Raw genomic sequence first — 11037 nt, forward strand, 5'->3', positions numbered from 1 at the left:
GCTAGATGAAGAGAGACTTTACTGGACATTCCAAAACTCTAAAGAAGAGACAGACTGTTGTCTCACTCTCTTCTCTTCATTCTCTCTTAAAAAAAAAAAAAAATACTAGATGTGAAAACTTCAGAGTGTACCATGCTAAATCATACAAATTCTGTCTTTTAAACAGAGGATCTGAATTTTATAGATATTATAAGTAAATATCTATTGAACATTTATCATATGATCCCATAGAGCATGCAGAGAAGTTATTTTGGTGTTGCTATGTTTGACCTTATTAAAACTCAAGCACACAGGATTGCCTAACATCTATTTTTTTTTTCTAACATCTATTTTTAAACATAAGACCTACTCTCCCTATTACACATTAGGAAACTTAATATAGCTGAGGTGCTGGTCAGGATTAGCTACTATGTAAATTGTCTGGGGCTTTTATGGTTTGCTTTTAAAATCAGAAATAAATCAAAATAATTGTTTTTTAAAAGTAAATTTATGCTCAAAAAAAGAAAGAAATTGGCTAATAAACACCAGATGTGTGTTAGATCTGGTGATGAGCACTGAACTCATGAGTGTTCCAGGACTGGCTCTGCCATTAGACTAGGGTTAGAATCCTAGCAAACTTACTAGCCATCTGACATTAGGTAAATTACTCAAGATTGCTAAGTCTCCATTTTCTCTTCCATAAAATGGGAATGAAAACAATGCAAATATCATAGAGCTATTGTGAAAATAGACCAAACTAACAAGTGACCATGCTTGGAAAAGACTAGCTATTCCTTGAGTTGATGTCAGTTTCCCTTCCTTCTCTGGGTCTCTGTTCACTCATCAGAAGCATAAACAGGTCAGGGAGATGGCGCTAAAGTCCTGTCTAGGATAAGTGTCATCAGCAGCCAGGCCTTCCAGCAATTATTTGGACCACAGGGCAGTAAAACCTCCTGTTGTAGGCAGATAGAGAAGTTACTAGCAAGATGACAGGGAGACTGACAGAAAACTCCAAGAGGAAGGAGCAAGGAGGCCTCAGAGACTGGGACTTGAAGGACCGGGATCCTAGCAGAACCCTGCCTCTGCTCCCCAGGCCCAATTCATTTTACCAATGCATTTGCTTCAACTAATTACTTGTGAGATTATTTGTTTAATGCCTGCCCTCTCCAGAGACTAAACTCTAAAGATTAGGAACTCTGTTTTCTTCACTCATTCTAGATTTAATTTACTTTGTTTCGCACACAGTAGGCCCCTCAACAAATATTTGTTGAATGAATGAGCCTCTTTTCTTTTAGTAGGTACATTTCTGAAATTGGAGGTGTCTCGAATTTAGCTAAGCAACATGGTGGCATTGCTGCTCTGGCATTCATTTTGTTGGACCAAGTGGCCTGCAGGGACCTTAAACTGACACCAGCCTCCTCATGCAAGAACATGTCCCAGAGACAGTCCTCATAGTAAGCTCCTGATATGACTTCCCCAGCAGTTTTTGTGATCAATAGTCTCCCTCACCTTTCATCGTCTTCCCCTGTGCGCCCCTTAATAAGACCCCTGTGAAATTTACCAAAATCCCATGCATTTTGGTTTGAATTGACTGATCCAGCCTTAGCCCAAGAACCCGCAAGAATTCCACACATAGACCCTAATAAAGGCATGTGTGCCAGGTTTTGCCTCTCCCTTTGCCTGTGCTCACTCTGCCTTGACCTCCCTGTATGGCCCCTTGAGGTACACCGTGCATTTCCTCCAGGACTTGTGAGTAGTAAACTTCTCTAGTTCAATTTCTCTTGTGGTCTTTTGTTGAACTGCTGCTCACGCTCACCATCTGGCACCCTATGTTCCACTTAATAAATGTTAATTTAATGAAGTCATAACAGGAGGAAATTCATTTTATTTACAAATCAACAAGTTTAAGTGCCCAGTGAACTCAGCCAATAAGAGGAAATTTGTGATGAAAATTTCTGTTTAGCTGTGGATTTTTTTTTTAAGAGAAGTGTACCCAAACTAAGAAAGCATAGTAATGGCTCCATGAGAGGGCTTTGAGCATTTAGAGTTTGGTAGCATCAATTAACCCTCCCACATATCTTGGACTTTATCAGACTAGGATGTAGAGTTTTGGAACTGAATACACTCCAGTTGCCTTAACAGAGGACTTTTCTCTGGGCAAAATGCAAAGCCTATTCTTATCTGTCCATCTATGATCCTGGCTCAAGGGTCAGTCTAGGGGAGGCTTCCCAATGAGTCACAGAAGGTGGGAATGATAACCACAGACATCCTAATTGAACAACCCCTCAGTACTTATCACTGTCCCCTCCAAGCTATTGTGTTTCCAGAGTCCCTGGCTATTGTCAATCCCTGGAAAACGAATGGTGAGCAACTAATGAAATTCTACCTAATCTAACAGGTTCAACATCCCAACTAAATTTGCTTCTCAAGGGAATCTGGATGACTTGACATTCACCTGCTCATTCATTCACTCAGTTATTCATGCCATTCTCTTATTAATTCAACAAATATTCCCAGTCCTGGAAATCCTGAGTGATTCTGAGTGAGAAAAAGAAAGCTTAAACAGAGCAGTAATTAGCACAAGAGCTGGAACCAGGAACTAAAGAATATCTAATCACATATTGTGTCTGGAATATCTTTCTGCCCAGCTGGAGTAACACCTCTGCAAAATCTTTCTAAATTTCATTTTAAGAAGAATATACTTCTTTTCTCTGTTCCCTTGTTAATATCCTTAGTGTAGTGCTATGACATTATGTTGGAGTTAACTGCTTCCCCTCACCAGGCTGTGAGCTCCTTAAGAAGGAACTGTACCATCCAACCACCCCTATGTCTCTGGTGCCTTGCATAGGGCCAAGCATGTAGAACTCATTATCAGTGGAACACTTATCTGCATTCCAGTGAAGTTAATGGATTTCTAGGTATTATCAGGCCTGTATTGTCCAATATGGTAGCCACTAGCCACATGTGGCTACTGAGCACTTGAAATGTAGCCTGGAGGTGGGGAAGAAGAATTGAGATGTACTGTAAATGTAAAACACATATCAAATTTCAAAGATTTTGCACACAAAAATGTAAAATATCCCACTAATAGTTTTTTTTTTTTTTTTTTGCGGTACGCGGGCCTCTCACTGTTGTGGCCTCTCCCACTGCAGAGCACAGGCTCTGGACGCGCAAGCTCAGTGGCTATGGCTCACGGGCCCAGCCGCTCCGCGGCATGTGGGATCTTCCCGGACCGGGGCACGAACCCGTGTCCCCTGCATCGGCAGGCGGACTCTCAACCACTGCGCCACCAGGGAAGCCCCCCACTAATAGTTTTTATATTGATCATATGTTGAAATGATAATACTTTGGATATTGAGTTAAATAAACATATTATTAAAATTAATTTCACCTGTTTCTTTTTACTTTTTTAATGTAGCTGTTAGAAAATTATAAATTATATATGTGGTTCACATTGTAATTATTTTATTATCCAATAGAAACATTGGATAATACTGGGCTACATCAAAGATTACTATTTCAGGTACAAACCACACCCAGTCTCTTATACCTGATTCTCTCTTTTGGTAGGAAGGAAGGGGAATTTGGTTACATTGTCCGAATTGAGTCAAGGCTGTCCTTGAGCCTAGGTTCAGAATATCCAGGGAATATAAGGCACTTTTTTTTTTTTGGCAAAATTCTATCAGTTAATATGTCCCACATTTTGGTAGGTTTGCTGTTTTAAAGAAAAAAAATCCAACTCTTGCTGTAGTCCCCTATATGGAGTCAAAGTCTCACCAAGGGCATGTAATACCCATGCAGCCAACACTTAAATAGCTCTTCAATTCCTGGCTCCAAGAGCCTCTGCTTTATCTTCTCTCCTCCCTCAGTCTCTGGCATCCCAAGCAGTCACCCCTCCCATCTCAGCTTTTTCCACTGACCTCAAAAGAGGGCTGTCTCAAATAACACCCTTGTCAAAACACCTAGGTAAGCACAGAAGTGGGAGACATCATATAAATAGACATATGGCAACAGAGTGCAACATACTGATAACAAAAACCATTTACAAACTCCCCTCACCTTCCAATAGGTTTCTTTCTTACAATGATTAAACGTAAATGTCACTAATAAGTTTAATTCTATCAGCTTAGGCAGACCTTTTTTACACAGGCACTGGCAAAGCTGCAAATGAACATGATTTTTAAGATCTGGGCACTGTTGCAGCAAAAACCTCTGCGCTTAAGCAGAGAAATTAAAATTGACCAACAGAAAAGATCCAAAACAAAAATTCTGAAAAATTTCCAAGTGATCTGTGGGAAAGACCAAAAGAATCAGGCTTCGTTGGACTACAGTCAGAAAAATACAAAAATCATGGATGTCTATTTACGTATCTTCCTCCATACAGGAGACCATAAGCTTGAAACATTTAGTACAGTGTTGGGCACACAACAGGTGTTCAATGAGTATATGAGAGTATAGGCGCTTACTATTTAATGGAATAATGAAATCACATGGTTTTCTTTTCTTTTTTTAACCCTGAGTGGTATGGTAGGCAGCACCCAACTTCCTATTTTACGCTGAATACATTCGGAAGCCCTTACCACGGCCTGCAAAGTCCTACATGATTTGCAACCCAACCACCTCTTAGACTCGTTTCCTATCACTCTCCCCTTATTTACTCTGCTCTCGAAACCTGACCTCCTTGTGTTCCTCAAATAAGCCACACACAGTCCTGCCTCAGTGCCCTTGCACCAGCTCTCCTCTTTGCCTAAAATACTCATTCCTTCAGTCTCTGCTCAAATGTCACCTCATCACAGAGGCTTTCTTCACCACCTGATCCAAAACAGTATAACCCTTATCTGCTGTACTTGTCCTCATATCACTGATTGCCACCTGACATACTACATATTTGTTTGTTTATTTGTCTCCCCAACCTGGAAACCCACTCCCAGGAGGGCAGGGACTTGGTTCATTTTGTTCACTGCTGTATCCTTTGTGCCTAGAAAGTCCCTGACACAGAGTAGGAGTTCAATAAGTAGTTATTGAATGAATAAACAAATGAACATAGATTGGAGTCCAGACACCGGGATCTAGTCCTAATTCTACCGCTAAAAAGTTGTGTGACTTTGAACAAACGTCCCCTGAAACTCAGTTGCTGAATCTGTAAAAGGATTGGTTGGGAAAAGATGTTTCTATAGCCTCTCCCAGCTCTCAAATCCTGCAGGTTTTATAGAGATGCTTTTTACATACAACTTTTGTATGAAGTTTTAGCAACATGAAAATCTTTTTCTTACATCCACAAACAATGAGCCCTCTGGGCACTTCGTTATGATTGAAGACCCTGCTCCAAAGGCCCTGGATGAAGTCTTCCCCTATCCTTCCAGGCAGGATAGACCCCAGGACTTCCTGCCTACTTTGAGGTGTTTCATACAGACTTTTCTTCCTTCTATCTCTTATAACAGTTAATGACATAATTACATTTTTCTGTTTCTCCACCTAGAACGTGACTATCTTGAGGGCAGTAATGGAGTCTTAGTAATGTTTGTATCCCCAGCATGGTCCTTGGCAATTAGTAGGCATTCCATGAATGTTTAGTGAATGAAGGAATACAGGAAAGCCAAAGTGGAATAGGACCATTTCTCATACTGAAAATGGAGACATCACTCTCCCCTCATTGATGAATGGTGGGCAGAAGGTAGCTTGGCTGCTAGTAATGATTCACCTGAAGGGATGTTAAGAAATTAAAACTTACCGGTAACCTACTAAAGGCCAAGCACTCTTACACATATTCACATAGTTTATTTAATCCTATGACAACCTATGAATTAGGAATTATCACTAATTATCCCTTTTTATAAACCTGTAAAATTATCCTGATTTAGAGATGAGAAATATGGAGCTCAGAGAGGATGGGGAATTTGCCCATGATGGAATGGCAGACAGGGTTGCCACTCAGGACTCTTCATGCCAATGATATTCATATCACTGAATGATACATCAGAAGCGTAGTTCTCTAATCTAATATTAATACTGGCATGTATAATGGTGAGTTTCCCTGCACTTTACAATTAAAGGTGATTTTTTTCCTTGATTCAGAAAGGTAGCTATAGATAATTCTACATATTATTGCTGGAAGACCAAAAAAAAGATGCACAAGCAGATGACGCTTTGTACCTTTTGAGTTTTTAAAAGTGAAGTTTTTTTCTGATAATAAAGTGCACTGTCTGTTCATTATAGAAAAACCAAAAAATATAGTTAAAGAAAAAAGTTTAGTCGACCATTATCCCATCACTCAGAGACAATGACTATTAACCTTTTTTTAACCTTAAGGTTAATAAAAGTTACTATAACCTTTATTATGTTAAGCTTTATTAACCTTTTAAGTCTTTTTCCAATACATACTTTATTTTATAGTGAGATCATTCTAAATTATAAAATGAACTTTTTTCAAATACAATATATGCACTTCCCATAATGTTAGAAATCTTCATAAATAACATTTTAATAATGGCTTAATACTACCAAAAGAGATGCCCTAATCAATCATTCTGTTATTATTACTTAAGCTATTTCCATTCAGTTACTTTCATGTTACTTTCATGCCTCTCAATTTAAAAAAAATCAGTCTGTAATTCAACTTCTGCAAATAGTTCTGATCTTTGAGGAAACACAGAGACAACTTTTCCATTCAAGAAGGGGAAAACTCCCATTCAGAATAGTGAATAAAAGGTCTTTCCCTTTCCCCCAATAACCTTTCCATATATAAGTTAGTTGGAGCCATTCAAGTTTCCCCTACAGTAAGAAAGGGTCTTTCCTCCAAAAGAAGGGAGGTGTGGAAGTCTAGCAGTGGCTGGGAGTAAACAGACCGAGGCTCACATCTCGGTTCTTACATTTACTTGCCTTATACCCTCAGTAAATTACGTAAAGCCTCGGTTTCCTCAGGTATAACAGGACAGTTACCTCACAGCGCTGCTGGGAGCGTTTAAAACGATAACTGAGCCTGGCACGGAGTGAGCCCTCTTTAACTGTAAAACTTGGACGGAGGATCTGAGAGGAAGAATGTCTCATCATTCTTCCTTCCCATAAATTAGAGAATAGTCGAAGCTCTCACCTCTAGCCTCAGAAGAAAGAAGAACTTTAGGCCATATTTGTAAACTCACGCCCACCAAAATGGTTTGGTTTCTGATCACACTTGGAGGTTAGAAGACATTCAAGAACTCCCAGTTCCCAGAGGAGCTCCTGCCAACAGAAACCTCTCTCCTGAAAGAGCCTACAGCTGCCACCTCCCTTCCCCGTGCCCCACCATGGAGCAATCCCTACATATCTCCCTTCCTTCTCCCTGCTGCTGCCTCTCTGCTCTGAGCCCTCCCCAAACACAACTTTCCAATCTGCCTGTCAGTCTCCTTTCTCAATGGCACCAATCTGTTCTCCTAAATCCTCTCCAGAAGTTTACTGATTTCCTGTTACCCACGTCATCAAATCCAAAATTTTTTAAATGGGATGGTTTTCAAGGCCTCCACCACCACCGTTTACCTCTTCCCCCATGTTTCCCTCCACTCTACATTCCGACGCTTGGCCTGGTGTCCACCTTATCATCTGTGGTCAGAGAAGGCTGACATTTACTGCAGATAAATCATGCCTTTACCTGAAGATCTTGACCTTTGGCAAAGGGCAACACAACCCCAAAGTGGTACTTTGAATCTCTGTCAGCTGCTCACATTTTAGAGTAAACGAGTTTTCAGATTCTTGGGTGGCAGGGGTGCAAATTTTGCTTGGGCAAAAGGATATGAGGATCCTGGATGCCATTAAGGGAAAAGGCTGGATTGACAGACTTCCCCTTCTCAGTAATGCCCAGGAATCACAGGTCCCTACTCCTGTTCCATCTCCCACAGGTGCCTTCTCTTCTGCGTCTCCTTTCTGCAATTCTTGCCCATTCTCCAGGGCCTAAGTCATGCCCACTACTTTCGAAGGCAGCCGCAGATCTACACACTCTTCTGACCTTCCACGGTACCATGGTCTGTCCTTCCCTCCCCTCTCGTGTATTCAGCACATTGTCTCATGGTCCCCATATTGCTTCCTAACTTCTTCCATAAAGTCTTTGAGGGCAGTGACTGTGCCTGCTCCCCACTTGGTAAATATGTGACTGATATTCCAGACTTCTTATCTGACTGACAGTTCACCCTAATCAATGCCCCTCTGTGGGCTGTTTCAGCTTCAGCTCTGCTGTCTTTGGATGGGCGGCACTTTTAACTTTGGGTAAGATGGGCGCTCTGCAGTGCTGCACAACCACCTGTCACTACAAAGCCTTTCTACTGATATTAATAGATGTAGGAAGGGACACAACTGACTCACAAACCGAAAAACAAACAAAAAACCTAAAACTAAAAACAAACACCCTACCCCCATCCCCATGCTCAAAGAGGACAAGGAAAGGTAAAAACAAATCCAAATCGAGAGGAGATGATTCCTGCTATTCTCATTTTAGGGCCTACAAGAAAGAAGGGAGGCGGGGAGACCCACATTTGTGTATAGTTATTACCTAATTGTCCACATGTAATGTTGATGTTTGAGACCAAAGGGAAAAAAAAGCAGAATTTTAATAACAGGGGTGACTGAAATTCATGCTTCTTTTCTCCAAAGAATGTATGGGCGTTTGTATCAAAATGAAGTCCTCTTCTAGCAACCTAGGCCAGTGCTGGGCATCCAGGAGACTTTCAGTCCTCTGAAGTTTCCAGAGCGGCTTCTCGGCCTCCACCCCACCCCATACCCTCTTCTCCTCTATCTCAGGCTTTCAAGATTGTTCCTAGGCTTTGGGCCAAATATAAGCATTTCTGCGCAAATCTGCAGTTGGGCAGGACCCGAAGTAAATCCCCAGGAATAAACAAGAGCAGCAGCAAGTCACAAGGAGCCGGCTGGGGGGAGGGGGTGGTAATGAGGGCAGAAGGGGGGATGGGGAGGGATAAACTTTGCTGCTCCAGCCGGGCCTGTCACTCCAGCTGACAGAAAGCACCTTCACCTTCAAGTTCTTCACAAGGCAGCGCCCCCAGAGAGAAAGTGCTTAGCTCGAGGGAAATGAACCCAGCGCTTAAAAAGAGGGAAAGGAAGGGTGCGGCGTCCCCACCCCCGCGCAGCACCCGCCCAGCCCCGCTGCCGCCCTCCCGGCCCGGGCGGCGCGCGTCTGGCTGCGGGCCCGGAGCGAGGGGCCCACGCTACCTGGCGTCCGGCTCCGGTTCCGGCTCCGACTCCGACTCCGCGGCCGTCTCGTCCTCCTCGCCCCCCGACTCCTCCTCAGTGTCTGGCCCCAGGGTCACCTCCTCGTCCGCGTCGGAGCCCAGGGCGCTGTCCGCGGCGTGGCTGCTCTCGCTGCTAGCCATCGCGCCTCTCCCGGGCCGGAGCTGGAGCCGGAACCGCCCGCGCAGCGCCTGGTGTTCTCCCTCTGACGGCGCCTCCGGCCCGGTCCGGCCCTGACCTGTCCCGGCGGGACGGCTCGGGTTCCCTCCCGGGGGCGGGCGATACCCGCGACTTTAAATAGAAGGCGTCAGAAAGTTTCACCACCGAGCTTCTGGGGCCCGGGCTCGGCGTCTCCTCTTCCCCGCGCATCTAACTTCCCCCCAGGCCTCCCCGCCCCAATTTAGGCGGGTTGGGCAACTGCAGAGCACCACTCCGAGGGGCGCAGGCTCCCGCTGCATCCGGGAGTTGGGAGGAGGAAAGGCACACAGCCCCCCTGCTTCCCTTCCCTCTCGAGTGGGTTTTGGTAGGCTTCAGGTCTGGAGCAGAGCTGAGCTGCTCGATGGGCCCTTATCCCAACCAAAGAACTCTACTCCCTTTTACAGAGCAGAACACTGACTACTAGTTCAGGCACTCGTAATTTTCCCCTCACACCTCTGCTGTGGTAGGTTTAACTAAGATGCTGGTTTTATAAATGAGAAAACAGGCTCAGAAGAGCTTGGGTACCTAGCTTGCTCAAGGTCTCCTTTTGCTAGTAAAGTGACCCAATGGGAAACAAAGTCTGCCCATTTCAAAAGCCCAGTTTTGAACCATTGTTCAGTATTGGGTCCTTTTATATTTGCAAATCAATATTGTGTATTCTCTTCCTCAGTGACCCCTGGATTATTCAGCCAGGAAACTTTTATCTCCCCAAATCTTAAAACTTTGAAGAGGAATAATCTCCCCTACATTGGCCAAAGTCTGTTTTGTCTGAAATTCAACCCAAAGTCCCAAATCATGCCATGCCCATGTTTAAGAGCCCTCAATGGCTTCCCACTGTTCTAGGACTAAAGCACAAGGTCCTTGGGAAGATAAATGCTAACAACCCACATCTTAGCTGTCTGGTCTTGTCTTTGGAAGTCAGGAGTTCTAACATTTATCAAGTCACACCACTGTGCCTTTATGTACACAATTCCTTCCACCTGAAACGTTCTTCCCGTCTTTATTTACCTAGGTACTCATCATTCAAGATCACACCTTTCTCTGAAATCCCCAGCTTAAGCTCAATACCACTGTTTTAGGTTCCCACATTATCCTATATTCAAATTATGTTTGTGTCTCTTTGCCCAGTAGACTGTAAGTTTATCTTTGTCCCACTATCCCCATCTCTTACAAGCGCAGAAGCTTAGCAAAGTACTTAGCACATAGTAGGTGCTTAATGAATGGTCCCTGCACTGAAGAGAACAGGCCTGCTATGTACAACAGGTAGAGATATCTTCACAATACATAAAGATCTTTTTTTTCATAAGAATGATTTTATGGCTAGAAGAGCTAACACTGATTTTTAATTACAGCAAATTCTTTTCACAGAGTTGTTAAATATGATAAACGTAAATTAGGTAGTATTCCCCAGTTACAGTTATCCCTAGCTCATATGTGTGCATTAGGTCTGTGGGCAAAGAACTGCAGGTAGTTGAGGTACAGTACAGAAGCATCAGCTAGGGGGCATGAGAGGGAAGACAGCAAGAGTCAAGCCTTCCAGGGTTCACTAAACCAGGTTTAACATCAGCAGTATGCATTCTCTTACAGCAGGTAGGCTTTTGCATTAGTAATCCCAAGTGTCTGCTCATTAGGACAAAAAGGAATCAATTG

The 11037-nt window shown here is 43.3% G+C and overlaps 1 protein-coding gene across 1 annotated transcript in view; it reads right to left on the reverse strand.

Annotated features, from left to right (window-relative positions):
- CMYA5 (cardiomyopathy associated 5) overlaps positions 1-9332 on the reverse strand; it is a gene marked incomplete at both ends in the record, with an annotated part of 104240 nt that extends 94908 nt beyond the window's left edge. The window contains one exon of the mRNA XM_079702318.1: positions 9172-9332. Within this exon, the coding sequence (XP_079558444.1) occupies positions 9172-9332 (161 nt within the window). The remainder of the gene's footprint in view (positions 1-9171) is intronic.
- Between the last annotated feature and the right edge of the window lie 1705 nt (positions 9333-11037).

The sequence above is a fragment of the Hyperoodon ampullatus genome (assembly GCF_949752795.1).
Source record: "Hyperoodon ampullatus genome assembly, chromosome: 4".
NCBI lineage: Eukaryota > Metazoa > Chordata > Mammalia > Artiodactyla > Ziphiidae > Hyperoodon > Hyperoodon ampullatus.